Below are 17334 nucleotides of genomic sequence, written 5' to 3'. Positions count from 1 at the left end.
CCCCCCAAATAATAGAATAATCTTAAATCTTAACATCAACACAAATGTCCCAAATTAGTAGAACACCTGAAGTCAATGTAGAGTTAACAGGGGTTTATGTCATTTTTACATTCTTACTTAGGATATATTTACATTGACTATACCTCCTGAATGTCACTGCACTCTCCCAGGTCTTTATTATTTCACATAATTGAATACACTGTTTGCCACCATTTAAATATATGAGGTCAGCAAAATTCATTAGCAATTTTGAACAGATAAAACTATCTCTTCAATATTTATAAAAAAAAACAGTAACTTCCATATCTGTTTCATTCAAACTATTAGACACAGTCATGAATTTTCTAAGTGTTGTTTTTTTTCTTTTTTCTGACATCACATCTCCCATAAATAATTCATTTCTTGAACAGCTTCATATAGGTCCATACTTTTGAAATTATAATTTTAGTTCCATTATTTATCACATTTTTAAGACCACACTGAATAGATGTTAAAATGGTGTTTTGTTAAAATCAACAAGGCACGCTCAATGAGAGGTGCAATCTGTAACCATAGTAACAACAGTAGTTTCAGTGAAAATACACATTAAGGACACACTCTCCTTGGCATTTGAAAACCCACTGTTTTCACATTCTATTTTGAAACTATCTTTTAGTTTGAAGTGAAAAGATAAAGCATAGGGCCTCCCAGGTGGTGCAGCGGTTGAGCTCTGGACTGCAAAGCTGCCCGCAGCCTCTGCAGCGCCGGTTCAATCTCCGGCCGCCAGCGAGGGTCCCACATGGTGCGCAGACCTCTCCTGCCACGCCCGCTGCTCCCCTCAGCAGTGTATTTCATCAGTCTGCCTGTTCTGCTCCCCGCTCTGGCTCTGGTGAATTCTCTCACCCTCCCGCACTTCTGACTGTACCCAGTGCTTGTATAAATAAAATAAATCTTAAAAAAAAAAATAAAGCATAGTTTTTAGTCAATAGATAGACATAAGGCTTTTAAAAACATTCCACTAATTGCTGTTTTAAAATCTGTAATATCAAACTTATTTGTTTCAAAATGCTTATTTTGAAAAATCTAATACACATTAAATATGTTACTCATAATCTGACCACTCTCCAACTCAGTTCTTTGGGCCAGAATGCTAATAATAATAGCGATAGAAGTTTCTTTTTGTATCATCTTAATACATCACTCTATTTAATCTACATATCACTTTAGTAGGAAGAAACTGCATAATTTTTCTCAAGTCTTTAATCCACACATCATAACCAAAGTACATATAAATTTATTTTTAGTTTTAGTTTATCTGTTAAATTCAAAACTCATTCCCTTCAGCATGGTTTTGATTCAAATACAAACTCATATACAACCAACTCCCAATTACTCATTCCTGAGTACCTACTATATGCTGGACTGTAAGCTAAGCTATGAAACAGAAAAGATGAATAAGGACTAATACCTTCCCTCAAGGAGTCTTATAGAGGAAAATGAAAGGTAAACAAATAGTATAGTGTGGTAAGTACTCAGAGTAGGACCAATTATAGAGGCAGTAAAAGCCATTATTTTCGTTTCCATTTTCTATTCCTGAGTAATAAACTACACAGAACTTTGTAACTTAAAATAATATTAACTTTTCCTCTCATGGTTCTGTGGGTTCACTGAATTGGTAACAGCTGATGTACGAGCTCAGCTTCCATTGTTGGCCAATGCTTTTGCATGGCCTTTCTAAGTAGCTTCCCACAGAATGGCACTTGGGTTCTAGAGTCATATCTCTCAGAGTCAATGTTCAAGAGATTAAAGACACAAAGTCTCTCATACCTCAATTTAGAAAATATGATCACTTCTTTTGCACAGTTTTGGTTACCGAGTGTCCACATAGACTCAACATGTAAGGTAAATTGTAAAAAGATATGAATCTTGATAGACATGATTTGTTGGGGAACATCTTTGGAGACTTTCTATCACAGGAGGCAAATCATTTCAGTTTCAATAATACATATATTCTAATCTCTTCTCCTTTTGGCTCACAGATGATCAATAGGGTAGCTATCTTGGACTAATATGAAAATCAATGAAGAATGAAATCACTACAGTTAAAAAAAAAAGGAGCACCTTTATTCAGTCAAGCAGTCAAGTAACATGTTTAACCAATGAAAAATTGATCAAGAAGATGTGTGCTCAATGTACTGAATATGGGAGAGTTGGAGTAAATTAGAAAAATTTTAGCATATCTCCCTTCAACAACTTCAGCAAGAACAAATTTCATTAATCCTAAAAAAGTCAAAACATTTACAGTTCATCTACATCAAGTATTTTTCTTGTGTAAAATTATAGTTTCTAATTTTTATTACAAAAAATGTCCAATGCATATAGTTATACCTGATATGACTAGAATTATTAAATCAATGGCTAAATACATCTTAAATATTGACATACCTTGCCAAATTGCCCACCCAAAAATCTGCATTGACATACTTTCTTCAACAACAGAGCTCATTATTTACATCAACTCCAACACTAGATATACCCAATCCTTTGACTATTTGCCATTTCAAGGGATTTAAAAATAGTATCTCATTTTGGGCCTTCTCTGGTGGCGCAGGCGGTTGAGTGCTGCACTATGAAGCTGTCTGCCGCAGCCACTGCAGCACCTGTTCTATCCCGGTGGCTGGCCAGGGTCCCACATGGCGAGCAGACCTCTCCTGTCGCGCCCCTCAGCAGTGTGTTTCATCGGTCTGCCTGTTTTGTTCCCCGCTCTATCTCTGGTGAATCCTCTCACCCTCCCGTGCATCTGGCCTGGACCCTGGGTCTTATATAAAATAAATAAATAAATCTTTAAAAAACTTAAAAAAAAATAAAAATAGTATCTCATTTTAATTTTGAGTGAAGTTTAATGGTTATACATATTATTCATATTTACATTATATTATGGAGAAATATTTTATATCTTTTGTTAATGATTTTTATATAATTTTTATTGGCATAGGTGTTCTTTATATTGAGAATCTTTAACTTTCTGTTCACATGCTTTCCCAATCTTTTGTCTATTATTTTAGTTCCATCACAGTCAAGATACAGAATAGTTAAACACTAAAAACAACTCCATTGCACAATCTATGATCAAATCCTCTCCCCACTCCAGCAGTTGGCAACCACTGTTCAGTATTTTTCATCTTTTTGAGAATATAGTATGAACAGAACCTTAAATTATGTACCCTTTTGAGATTACACCAAGATATACAGCCTTTTGGTTTCTTTTACGCAATATGACTTTGAGATTCATCCAAGTTGTGTTACATGTATTAATATTCATATATAAATAATATATTCATTTTCATTCCTGAGTGTGAACACACCATCATTAATTTATCCAAATATCTGTTGGAAGTCATTTTTGTTAATATGAATGTAGCTGCTATAAACCCCATGTATAGTTTTTGTTTGTTTGTTTGTTTTTTATGAGCATGAGTTATCATTTTCCTGGCATAAATATTCAGATTTGAGATTGCTAGGTCATATGGTATGTTTAACATTTAAAGATAGTGCAAAACTGTTTTGAATGGCTGCATAATTTTGCATTCCATCCAACAATTTATGAGAAATTTAGTTGTGCATCCATCCTCACCAATTGTTGGCACTGTATTATTTTGGACATTCTAATAAACACATTGTGGTATATAAAATGATTTTGAATAAAGGTGTGTTAAAGTCTTTTATCATTATTGGTTTTTAAATTTTTCTTCACATTTCAAAAACCTTATTACACAGTTTACTCTGCTAACTGAAAGAATAATTTTACAATTTGGTAGGTTATTTGGGGACCTGAAATTGTTACTATCATTTAATTTAAGTGGAAAAAAATTTTGAGCATTCCCAGGCCAAAATAAACAATCAAGTCAAACTTCTTTAGTGTTCTACTTTAAGATTGCAGGGGAAGCATGCAAAAGTTTAGAAACAGAGTTTTTAAGATTATAATACATTAAAAAAAATATTTCTGCATAACTATACTTTCATTGGCCAAAAAAATACCCCAAACTTTACTTTGTTCCTCCTAAAAAGTATTTTTGTAGGATTCTATTTAGTCTTAACACAACCATATATACTTTTGTTAGCATCTGTGTGGTATACTTTTTGCCTGTTTCACTATAATCTGTGACTGAATTTTGTCTTTTGGACATAGCACACAGTTGGATTTTTGTGTTTCTGGTCAAGGTTAAGAAATCCCAGAATTTTACCTATTCACTTTTATTTTGAGAAAATAACTTGTTTTTATTTTGTGCATTTTTTTCAATGTAGCCTTTGATTTTCCTGGCTTTTGTTTGATTTTTAAATTCTATCCCCCTTTTTTGGTAGTTTAGTTTGACATATATTTCCTTGTCTTTCTTCTCTGAAGAGAAGAGACTGTTTCAACTAAGCACAAGTTTTAAGTTAGTGGATACTGCACTTAAGTGTTTTGTTTTCAAATCATATCTTTAATTTCCTAGAAAAAAGGAAGTATTTTTTTAACATCCCATTATTTATGGATATGATATCCTTAAAATCTCTGAAGATCTTAATAACTACATTATTTTTAAAATTTCTTGTTTCTTTAGTAACTATTTTGGTAATTAAGTTAATTTGTTTAAAATTGGTGTCTCCTTTTATGTTACTTGTTTCCTTTAAATTTGATGATACTTGGCTTTCCGTATGTATAGATGAAGACTTGAGGTAAAAACTTGAAGTGCTTTTCCTCTGCCATATGAGAATTCTATTTTACTTTCAGTGAACGCAGATTCTAATCATAGGCACCTTCAGCGATTATAAATGGAGTGGCAAGTCACTGCAGCAAGACAATGTGTGGGCAGCCTATCTTCAGTTTCTTTTTGTAGGTAAGTGGCCAATGCCCTTAATCTCCAGTCCTATTGTTTTCTGTGTTAGAACTCCCACCTCAGAGAGACCTTTTCTTAGTTTTAGCATGTTGGCAAACTCCTAACCTAGGTACCTCAAAGATGAATGGAGAGGCTTACCTGGTCCACTCTTTAATTGATTGAGCTTTCAATAATCTGCTGCCTTCTAGAAATTCCACATTATACATTTTCTGCTTTACAGCTCTGCTGTTTATTTTTGTTTTAATATTTCTTCAGTCATTTCAATGGAATTCTACTTTTTTAAAGATTTATTTATTTATGCACACAAGAACTGGGGTACAGGCCAGAGGTGTAGGGGGCGAGAGGACTCACCAGAGACAGAGTGGGGAACAGAACAGGCAGAGTGACTGAAATACACTGCTGAGGGGAGCAGCTGGTGAGTCAGGAGAGATCTGCTGTGCGTATGGGTAACTCCCTGGCCGGTGATTGAACTTGTGCTGCAGTGGCTGCGGATTTCTTCATAGGTTGCATCTTAACTCCTTGTACCAACAGGGAGGCCCCCTCAATGGAATTCTACTTTGGTAATTTCTCTGAAGATCTGTTATTTCTAGATAATTCCTTTTCTTTGACTTCAGGTTCCAGAAATCACAACTGCTAAAGGAGTACATGTTCTAGCAATGAATTTATAGACTCCAGTCCCTTCTTAGTGACTCAGAATCTGAAGTTGTTATGGAAGTTTCTGAGGCCTCCTAAATAGAGGCTGGGATAGGGAAGGAATCAGGAGGCAAAGGTATTCTAGCATTATCTGCAATTTTCTGAAATTGGGTACTTTCCATTTGTCCTAGGGTGTTCTGCTTTAATTCTGGTTTTCTCCAAGTGTTTGGTCTTCCTTACTTGAATTACTATAAGTAGAATTCATCTGGGGAAAACCTAGTGAGTGAAAATTTCATGGATATATACCAGGCATTGGAGCAAGCTGCCCAAGCCCAGCATCTTTAAAGAGATCAGGAATGCATGGCACTTTTGCAAAAAATTCTCAATGCTGCCCAAAATACTTACATCAACCAAGATCATGTTTGTCAATGACCTTGTATGCAGGCTTAAGACAAAGAAAAATTTACATATCTTAATTGAGTATTTTCATGTTCCAGCTCACTGACTTTTGTTTTTTAATTAGCCTTAATTCCTCCAGTTTTTCCTGTAATACTTCTTGCCTTAAAATGCTTTTCTCAGGCTTTTCTTGAACACACTCTGAAGAATTATTAGCCTTTTTATTTTTTGAGGAAAAAGACTCTCTACTCTCATAGTTACAGGAAAATATGATTGCTGCAACTGATTTTATACATCAAAATTTTGAGTTTGTAGAAAACCCCCTTTTCCTTTTGCACATTCTGCAGGTCGCCAAGGCAGGAAACGACACATGCCAGGTGGTAGAAGTTCAGGAACATATTATTCTCTACCAAGGGAGTTTTTTATTTCTTTATTTACATGTTCCTTTTTAGCCCACACAATTCAAATAGTGCCTTTTCCTTTTCCACCACTTCCCAGTTTTCTTTTTCTGTCTACAGTTCTGAATAGTTCCTTCACTGTTAGAGAAGTTATCCACTAGTAATCTGAATTGAAACTCCAGTCTGAGGAACTTTATTTTTTTGATAACTGCATTTATCACAGAATGATCAAATGGTGGATTTTTATTTCTTTTATCCAGAACAACTAGAGTCCATTGTTTTCAAGGGCCTTTAGTAAAACCTCTTTGCTCCTTCATTCGTGAGGCCACAATCCTACAAAGTGTTGTAAGTCATAGATCTTCACTAAGAGATTCTATGAAAGCTTTTGCACCAAGGTCACCACTAAGCATATTGCATTTCAAAGTGATACATCTCAAGCCAGCCATACAATCAAGGTCACATCGTCTATAACCAAGACCCTCAGGCCAGGTTTCATGCTGCCTCCTTGTGGTCTGATAATTTAAGAGCTTAGCCATGTGATTTGTTCCCTGCCATCTTAAATTACAGGCCTTAAGAGTGCAGCACAGAAGTATTCTCTCTCTCTCTCTCTCTCTAACCCCGCCCCCCCCAGAACAAGTCAATTTACCTCTCCTTGTTCCTTGGAGCACCTCATATACTTGAAAAGTATTTCAGAACTTTTCCATGCCTGGAAGGTTACATTAAGTTTCTTAACGAGGGAACACAACTTCTGCAAATTTTTCTTTCTTTCTAAAAATGATTTATGACTGTTAACTTTTGGGCAGTGTTTGATTTCTCCTCTTAGGTATAGTCCCTGTAGTTCTCTTACCACCATAGCACTTGGGATCCATCTGAGCACTTCCTTTGTGTATCGTTTCCTCCTTTGACCCATTCCTCTCCCTGTCCCCTGCTACATGCCTCAGATCTATGGTCAGCTTGAAAGCTTTGACTTTTTTTTTTGAACCTTTTGTTTGATTATATTCCATATAAGTGAAACCATCTGATATTTATCTTTTTTCCTTCTGAATTATTTCGCTTAGCATTTTCCCTTACAGTTCCATATTCCCTTTCAGTTCCATCCATTTTGCCGCAGATTGCATGAGTTTGTCTTTTTTGATCTCTGAGTAGTATTTCATTGTGAATAAATATCACATTTTCTTGATCCATTAATCTGTTTTGGGGCATTTAGATTGTTTCCATATCTTGGTTATTATAAATAGTGCTGCAATAAACACAGAAGTGCAAGTTGCCTTTCAAATTAGTGTTTTTATGTACTTTGGGTAGATTCCTAGGAGTGGAACCACTGTGTCATAAGGTAGATCCACTCTTAGTGTTTTAAGGAAACTCCACACAACTTTCTATAGTGGATAGATCAGTTTACATTCCCACCAGCAACTAAGAGTTTCCTTTTTCACCACATCCTCACCAATATTTGTTGTTTGTTGACTTTTTATTGTTATTTTGGGCCAGTCTCACAGGTGTGAGTTTTTGATTTGCATTTCCCTGATAATAATTGATGATGAACATTTTTCCGTATGCCTGTTGGCCATTTGCAATCTTCTCTGGAGAGGTGTTTTCTCAGCTCTCTTCTCATCATTTGATTGGTCACTAGCTTTGTTTCTATTGAGTTAACTTTATGAACTTTGATATCTATTCTTATTAGATGAATAGTGTACAAATATTTTCTCCCATTCAATAGTGTATCTCTTCATTTTGGTTGCTGTCTCATTGGCTGTACAGAAGATTTCTAGTTTGATATAGTCCCCACTGTTTATCTCACTTCTGGAGACAAGTCCTCAAAGATGTTTCTGAAGTTTATGTCATGGAGTGTTTTGCCTGTATTTTCTTCTGTATGTTTCATGGTTTCAGGTCTTACATCCAAGTTGTTTATGCATTTTGGATTTATTTTTGTCTATGGTGTGAGATAGTAGTCTAACTTCATTTTTTTTTGCATGTGGCAGTCCAGTACCATTTACTGAAGACAGTATATTCTTTGTTCCTTTGGTTCCATTATCACAGATTAGTTGGATTAATTGACTATATATGTGTGATATTATTTCTGGGCTTTCATTTCAATTCCATTGTTCTGTATGTCTATGTTCTGGTACTATGCTATTTTCATTATTGTGGCTTTGTAGTGTAGTTTGAAATCTGGGAGTATAAAACTGTCCATCTTCCCCTTTTTAATCAGGAGATGGCTGGCTTTGAAGTGTCTGGCAAGAATGTGAAGTGTCCAGGCAAGAATGTGAAGAGGGCAGCTACACCCAGTCCTTCAGAGGACAAAGATACAGTGCTAGAAGAAGCCAGTGGCACTGTCAGGGCACAGGTTCACCCTGTAGAACATACCAGAGAACAGCCTTGAAGAACATCAGCAGTGAAAATGACAGCCAAAGTCTGGAAGCTCTAGGTCACTGTCAGGTGCCCTAGGCCAACCTGGCAGCTGTGACCCCACATCCGAGCATAGAAGTGGCAGCTTAGCCAGAAGACATGGAGTCACCTACTCCAACTAGTCTGCTTCCTAAACACAGAACTCCTGCACAAACTTCTACCCAATGGGCCACATTCTAACCCTCCATTGCCTCAATCACCCAATTTTTGTGCATCGGATACCTATCTTCATTGTTGCACTTACAAAAACTGCTTATTATGATGAAAAAAATGCGGTTTACCTCAAAGTGATTTTTAAAAATAAATTTATTTTTCTAATACAACCCTCTAGAACCACTATAAAATTATGCAAGATATTTTGCCTACACAAAGCCAATTACTCTTTCAGTTGTAATTGACTCTGATCAATTGGACACCAATTGTGTTATTAAACCAGGTCCATATTCCTTAGTGAACACAGATTAGCCGTTTACAAAATAGACAAAGAGTAGAAGTAAATTGCTTCATTGGTATTGGAAATATGCCATAACCTACTTGAATAAAATGTGTACTCTCCACATTAGGGGTGCTCTTCAAGGAGCCCTCTTTGGTGGACCCCACCACATGGAAGTTCATGCAGCACAAAAGTAGGGGCTGCCCCAGAGAGGGATATAGGATCCCACCATCTAGTCAAATAGAGGCATTTACCTTTCCTCCCTCTTCTCCACTATGCAACCAGTCAAATGTCAGAAAATGGGAGCAGAGGGGGGAATCATGTGGATCATATAACTTAATTTCTTTAATCTCTTTACCTGTAGATCTGGTTAAGTCATAGGAATACTAATTTTGGACAGCATTTTTACATCCTAATGTAACATTAAGTCATGTTTAGCAACTATAACTTTTAACATCTATAAAACATATACATTTAAAGAATCTAATTTTGGAATTTAAAAAGTAACTTGTTTTATATTTCTTTGAAAAAATAATATACATCTCCCATAGAAAATATAAAAAGAATAGATAAAATTTTTAAAGACCACACAGCATATTTATCCCTTAAACAGTTAAGCTTTTAAAAAGGTAAATGTGAACTGAAATCCCACTACTGAGAAATAACCGTGATTAAACTTTGTAATAGGTACTTTTAAAAAATAAAATAATATGATGTACTAATTCCTCCTTTTAAACTATTGCATTTTTGAGAGGATAATGCTAAGAGAATTAAGTCAGAAGGAGAAAGAAAAATACCATATGTTATAACTTATATGTGAAATATAAAGAAACAAAACAAAGGGTTAGACAAAAAAACAGATCAGTAACAAACTCTGACTGTAGAATTGAGGTGGGGGAAGAAAAATGGGGAGGGGCACAATAAGCTATGGTGAAACACTATGGGTTCATTGGTATGGGAACACACACCTGCAGGGTGTGATCCTATACCTCTAAATCATACATTTCAACATTGGTTTCAACCAATGTTGCCTAAATAAATAAACAAAATAATGTATTGCATCACACTACAATTCCTATAGAAAAGTGAAACTCTTGAAACTATCAAAAAATCAATCTATATTATTTTTATTTATATTAGCTCAAGAAAAAAAAATGAAGCATGAATTACAAAATGTTCAGCTCTTGCTTTTTGCTTACATTTTAGACTATTAGTTATCTATATTGACCACAAGATGGGGCTGTGATGTCATATTCCTGCAAGATTTATAAAACAGATAAAACTTTTTGCAAAGACAGATGAAAAGAGTTTAGTAAAAGTTTAATGTGATAATCATTTTTCAGTTATTAATAGTCTTTCAATTAAAAATAATTGTTAATGCTTAGGTAAAGAAAAATATGCTTAATTAAAGCATATGCAAAAGTAAAGCATATTTTTCTTCTCCTAAGCATTAACAACTATTTTTAATAGCCTATCACTTAATAGCATATTACTTAATATGCTTAATTGTCCATTTCTCACTTGGAATTTATTAAGATTTGTCAAATATAAAACTCTTCTGAGTAGGTGCAAAAATACAGGTCAGCATGCAATTTTCTTAAGGATTCTTTTACCACTAAGTCTCCCAAAATTAGTTTATTGTTCAGCAAAAAGTTCATTAGTCATTGAAAATTTACATGAATTTTTATTCTTCACCATTTTAATTCCTTTTTATAATCTAATATTTTCTTTGTAGTGAGAGTGATTTGAAAGTAACAGTATTTTCTTTATAGAATTCATGAAAGTTTCCATTCCATGTGTTAAAACTATTATTAAATTGTACTTATGTTTTATATTGTTAAATAGGCAGAGATTCGTTTAGATTTTTCAATTGAGTATAAGTATTCAGGTTTTTTTTAAGATTTATTTATTTATGCATACATGAACTAGGGTACAGGCCAGAGGTGTGGGGGTTAAGAGGATTCACCAGAGACAGAGTAGGGAACAGGCAGACTGACTGAAATACACTGCTGAGGGGAGCAGTGGGAGAGTCAGGAGAGGTCTGCTGCATCATGTGTGTCACCTCCCTGTCTGGGTATTGAACTCATGCTGAAGTGGCTGTGGACAGCTTCATAACGCTGCATCTTAACCTTTTGCGCCACCAGGGAGGCTGCTTCAGATTTCTTAATCAACCATTTTTCAGTAAAGAATCACATGCCAAAATAACATTACCACCTCAAAAATCAGCAAAGAATCTACTTTTCCAAATATATATTTCTAATCTATTTAAATATAAGGATAAACAAAACATATTTTTTAATCTTTAAAATTACATAAAATGCTGTAAGGAAATTTTAAAATTAAATCCATACATTCCTAGGGCATATATATTCATCTTTCCAACTTTCTAATTTCATTTATTAGAATAATTTAGGTATAGACTACTTTGCATTTAAAGCATGTCCACATGTACAGTTTACTAGTCTTTTTATTAATAATTTCTCATTATATTCTTCTTCAAATTTAATCTAAAATTCATTGTTCACATTAAATAACGTTTTCCACTGCCCCTTTTTCCTCCACAGTGGCTCTTTTGATAGAGTTATTCTTAAAGGAGTCTGTGACTGGCTGTTCTAGGAAAAACACACACACACACACACACACACACACACACACACACAAACAGTGCTGATTCACAAAGGCTACTTTCATGAAGTCTTGAAGACTTTAATTTTCCAAAACAGTCAACTCTAGTCAGAGAGGTATTTACCAAGACTGGCCCTTTGCCATGCTAAAAATTTTATTGGGATTTCCTGTAACTTGAAGAACACTTGGTGAATAGACCAAGCCATGTCTCCAATGAATGACAGATCCCAAGTCACTCTGGGAAACTAGGACAAACAGTAAAATAAGAGTGAAGGAATATATTGAAGACATTCTGTCATTAGGATGAGTCATTCAAGTCACATGTAGATTACTTCCATATTTTTATTCTGTTAAGGTGTATTTGACAAATCACCAGTAGAAGTTAAGTTACTAGCATTTTCTGGATTCCACCCACAACATGGCAGAATAAAGAGATTGGAACTAAGGTTGGTGACCACTGAAAACATGATAAAAAATATTATTTTTTGAATAATGAGGAAATGAGAATTTCCCACAACAGAATTAAATATGGAAATAAAACAAGCAGAGAGAACATCTAAATTTTTAGATGCAAAAATATCTACACCCACATACATCATTGTCAAACTATCAAAAATAAAAAATAAAAAAGGATAGAATTTGGCAGAAAGAAAGGAATACAAAATAAGGGCTCCAAAATTAAGATTTTCCCTTATTTCAGTCTAGACAATCTCCAAGCAAGAAGAGAATGGAAGAAAATATTCACAATCCTAAAAAACAGAAATTGTCAGTCAAGAATTCTCTATCCCACTAAATAATCACCTAAGTATTAAGGAGTAATAAAGGTTATTTCAGACAAGTAGAAGCCAGTGGATTTTGCCATCAGTAGAACAGATCTTCAAGTCATACAAAAAGGAGTTTTTCTACAAGTTAAAAAAATTGAAGCACAAACTCCTTAAGAAAATGGCAAAAGCAATACCAGTACCAACAAGAATACTATGACTCAGCAACACCAAATACTAAGGGTGTGGAAGAAATGGGTTGACCAATATATCAATTTTTGAATGTCAGAAAACAGATACCAGCTCATTAAGGATAAAAACATAGGAATTCAAGAATAACCCTCATGGTAATCATTAACCAAAAATCCAGAATAGACACCCACAGAAGAAGCAAATAAGTTGATAGAAATATTAAGGAAAGCCATCCAGAAGAAGTAGAGATAAATAAAGAGAAATAGAAACCACAGAAAAATAAACAGTTCATATCAATAATAGCCCTAAATGTGAATGATCTGAATACACCAATAAAAAGATATATGCCAACAATTTAGGTTAAAAAAATTCTATTCAGGGGCCTCCCTGGTGGCGCAAGGGGTTAAGCACCACACTATGAAGCAATCCGCAGCCTTTGCAGCATGAGTTTGATCCCTGGCTGGCCAGGGAGCAACCCACATGGCACAATAGACCTCTCCTGTCTTGTCCGCTGCTCCCCTTAGCAGTGTATTTCAGTCAGTCTGCCTGTTTTGCTCCCCACTCTGTCTCTGGTAAATCATCTTACCCCTCACATCTCTGGCCTGTATCCCAGCTCTTGTATGCATAAATAAATAAATCTTTAGAAAAAAAGAAAAATTTCTATTCATTAATACTTTGATTACAAACAACTTATTGAAAACCTAAAGATAAAATTGAACTAAAAATAATAGACTGAAATAAGTTTATACATGCCAATAATACAAAAAATAAATCAGAAACTACTATTCTTATATCTACTAAGTTAGACTTTCAACTTTCAACTAAAAAAGTAATCATAGACAAAGATGAACACTATATAATGATCAAGGGAACAACAACTTACCAAGAAGATAATACATTAATATTTATGCTTCAAATATAATAGCACCTAGTTATAGACCTAGGTTTAGGTCTGTTAACAGACCTAAAACAATTTATCAACAAAAATACATCGTTGGAAATTTCAACATACCACTGACACAAAGGAATAATTATTTAGACAGAAAATTAATAAAGAAATCAAAGCCGCAAATGAAGTACTAGAACAGATGGAACTCTCATCCGCTGTTGGGAAGGCAAGCTGGAACAGCCCCCATCGAAAATGGTATGGACACATCTCAAGAAAATAAAAGTGGAAATTGCATTTGATCCAGCATTACCACTATTAGGTATCTCTCCAAATAACATGAAATATGTAATACAAACAGATCTATCAACAACTATGTTCATACCATGTTTTACAATTGCCAAATCATGGAGTCAACCCAAATGCCTTTCAGCAGATGGATAAACTGTGGATCACATATTCAATGGAAGTTTACACAGATTTGAAGAAAGACAAAGTGGTGGCATTTGGCTCAAAATGGATGGACTCTGAATTGATTATGATGAATGAAATCAGTCCAAAAGTAAAAGACAGCTATCAGATGGTTTCCCTTATCTGAAGAATATAAATATATAAAAAAAAAGATAATGTTTATCAGAAATGTTAGGGAGAAGGGTGGAGGAAATGGGACATGGAAATAAGATGAGTTATGGGCACTGGTATTTGGTGGAGGTAATAAAAAATATTAGAGATTAGACTGGGTACTTTCTAGAAGCATAGCTTCTTAAACTTGTGTTAGGCCCTGAAGGCCATGTATTCAAGTTATGCTGACAGATGGTTTTTAGAATCATCCAGGAAGCTGTTAAATCTTCAGATCCTGAAATCGGGCCAATGACAGTTATGTAGCATTCTGTAAGTAAGACTAGGACTGGCTTATGGGATTCATAACTATTTCATATTCTGGAATATATTCTATCAAAAAAATTGAGTTCAGCAGAACAGCAGAAAGAGGTTATTTCCTATTTCTGGAAGCAGAGTATTTTTCTAATTTTATATTCTTTTTGAGCAATCCAAATAACTGGCTTTGTGGTCTATCATATTCACCCAAACAATATGCCAAACCTTGTGCTGGGCAGTGGGTAGACACCCATACACACACTTACACACACACAAACACAACATTGTTTTCCTAAAAGAGTTTGGAGAAAATGAATATGCTGGACCACTAATTCATATTTGGAGAACATATTCACAGTCAGTTGTATGAGAATAAGGCATTAGAAATTACTGCCACCATGACGAGCAGTTAAAGCCATTCGATACTACATGTATAAACACATATGTGTACCTGCACACACAAATGGTTAATACTGACATAAGTATACTTCCATTTATTCATATTAGAATAGTTATGGTAACTTCTCTTTCCTATTAGTTATAGTAAGTTTATCTTGAAATCACATAATGCACAAATATATTTCAAAGTAAATTATTTCCATTTCTCAAAATATTAATATGATCTAGCAATTCCACTCTGAGTATATACCAGAAATATCCATTTCTGATATTGATCCATTTCTGAAAACATGGCATAAGATTAAAACAGCATTTATTAGTGACAGCCTACATATACTACAACTGAAAAGAACCAGGATCTGGGAGAAGACTTTCCTCTGCGGTGGTACCACAAGGGACATTAAGCTGACTTGCCTGGGTAGAACTCTGCTTTTTAATTCATCTGTTCTGACTGAATGCTTGTATGACATGCTAATTGTTACATATTTGGAATACCATCCCTTAACTATAGTTAACATAACCATGCTAAATTACTAAAATATCTCTTCAACCAATGCTTCTTTCTCCTCTTTGGTGGCATTTACTTTGGGTATTACATACCACCAAAGAGGACAAAGAAAGCAGAATCCAACTTCCTTACTTCCTACAAAGTTCATCTCCCAAGATGTTAATTGTAAATTTTTGTTCAACACCATATCCTCTGGGCTGGAAGAGCACCAGGTCCAGAGTAGGTATATAAAAAAAAAAACAACACACACACACACAACACACACACACACACACTATATGGTTTCTTTCCGCACTTGTAAAATGATTAGATAAAATCCATTTTAAGATTACATATAATACCATTCAATTTATAATTCAATAAACACAGTTTTGACTAAGTCATGATCAGTGAATATACCAAACAAAATTGAGGGAAAAAAGGACAGATTATTACATCCAGTATTTTTTCAGGCTAGTCTACCACATACTCACTTTTAAAAAGAAATCAACAATAATAAAGAAAACAAAAGAAACTTTATTTAAATTACTTTATTTTTCATAATTTTCTAACACACAGTGTTAGAAAGTGAATTTTGGCACCATGGCTTAGAACTTTATTTCAAGTTTAACCTTTAAATTAAAAACAGCAGCTACAATAAAGATACTTAAACCTTACTCGGAGAAATGGCAAAAAAAAAAAAAACAAAAAAAAGAGTCCAACAATGTTGTGTGTTGGGGAAATTTTGGAAAGATAGAGGGGAGCTATTAAAAAGAAAGATAAAATGAACACTGTACTAGAAAGAAATCAAAGTGAGTAATTCTGCCTAAAAAAAGAATAAGGAGACAAAATGCAAAAAGGAAGTAGAAAGGCTCACCAACTTTATTTTCCTGATATAAAATTCAAGTACTTAAAATGTATTTTTAAATCATAAAATGTTACTGCAAAATTTTCTTTCTCCTCATTATTTTCTAGAATTGAAAAGCTAAGCAAAATCTGTTTTGACTTAAGGACATTTGCTGATCTTAGGTAGATACTTGATAAACTTTAAGAAAAGGAAAAGATTTGAAAGCTTTCCTAAATCTAATATCTACTTAATAGCATATACATTGGAACATTAATCTGAGAAACACAGGGCTTGATTTCTACTACAAATGTAAAAAAAAAAAAGTGTCTAAATATCTAAACAAAATGCTTTCAACTGGACATGTGTGTATATTGTGTTTTACTGTTTCTTGGGAAAAATATGATGTGTAAGATTGTTCCTTGTATTCCCTCAGTAATTATTAAAAAGCTACCTGCATAGGTAGGCAAAAAAAAAATCTTACACAATCAATCAATCAATTGCATCATATTCAGTTAGAAGCCTGGTTTTCCGATTGGAAATTGTCAATTTTCATTTATATCAATTTATCTATATGTTATTAAATACCATACTTCCCAGAATTTTGTTAAATAAGAAAATATTATTTATCACTTGTACATTTGTACCTGAATATTTCATCAACTGAAACACAAAATTAAAAAAAAATTATCATTATTCTTAGAGACAATAAGGCACAGAAATAAATATTTACTTTAACTTTTGTCCTTTCTTTTCTTCTTCAATCTGTGTTTTAAGGCTCAGAGCAGACAATAAGAAATATCAAACAATTTTTTTACAAAAAGTTTTTCTAAATGTTTGGCCCAAAATGAAGTTGTTCTGTTGAAGTTATTTAAATATTCCTCTCATCTTCTCAAGCACAACTTCAAAGATATATTCATGTCCGTCATTCATTCCCAAAGAAAATTCAATTCCAAGAAAAGTAAAAAGCTTAGGGATCTATAAATGACACTGCAATGTATCTAGTTCCATTTTTAACAGGAAGCCCTTCATGCAAATGTGTGAGTCTCCCTGGATGCATGAAGCTCCAGCCTTTTCGTGGTGATTCAATAGAGCAATTGTACCTCAGAAATTTGCAGCCACCTCCCTAAAAGAAATGGAAA

At 34.2% G+C, this 17334-nt stretch overlaps 1 protein-coding gene and 1 pseudogene across 2 annotated transcripts in view; both read right to left on the bottom strand.

Annotated features, from left to right (window-relative positions):
• Positions 1 to 5408: 5408 nt before the first annotated feature.
• LOC119258197 (centrosomal protein of 78 kDa-like) lies at positions 5409 to 8196 on the bottom strand (annotated as a pseudogene).
• Positions 8197 to 15886: 7690 nt separating this feature from the next.
• The window catches only part of PLOD2 (procollagen-lysine,2-oxoglutarate 5-dioxygenase 2), a 97791-nt gene continuing 96343 nt past the window's right edge, over positions 15887 to 17334 (bottom strand). For both annotated transcript variants that reach the window (XM_037525831.2, XM_037525832.2), the window contains one exon: positions 15887 to 17318. In XM_037525831.2, the coding sequence (XP_037381728.1) occupies positions 17163 to 17318 (156 nt within the window). In that variant the 3' untranslated portion in view covers positions 15887 to 17162. The remainder of the gene's footprint in view (positions 17319 to 17334) is intronic.

The sequence above is a fragment of the Talpa occidentalis genome, unplaced genomic scaffold, assembly GCF_014898055.3.
Source record: "Talpa occidentalis isolate TD23 unplaced genomic scaffold, MPIMG_talOcc4v2.1 talOcc4.4, whole genome shotgun sequence".
NCBI classification, from domain to species: domain Eukaryota; kingdom Metazoa; phylum Chordata; class Mammalia; order Eulipotyphla; family Talpidae; genus Talpa; species Talpa occidentalis.
This window is presented reverse-complemented; position numbering and strand designations above follow the sequence as displayed.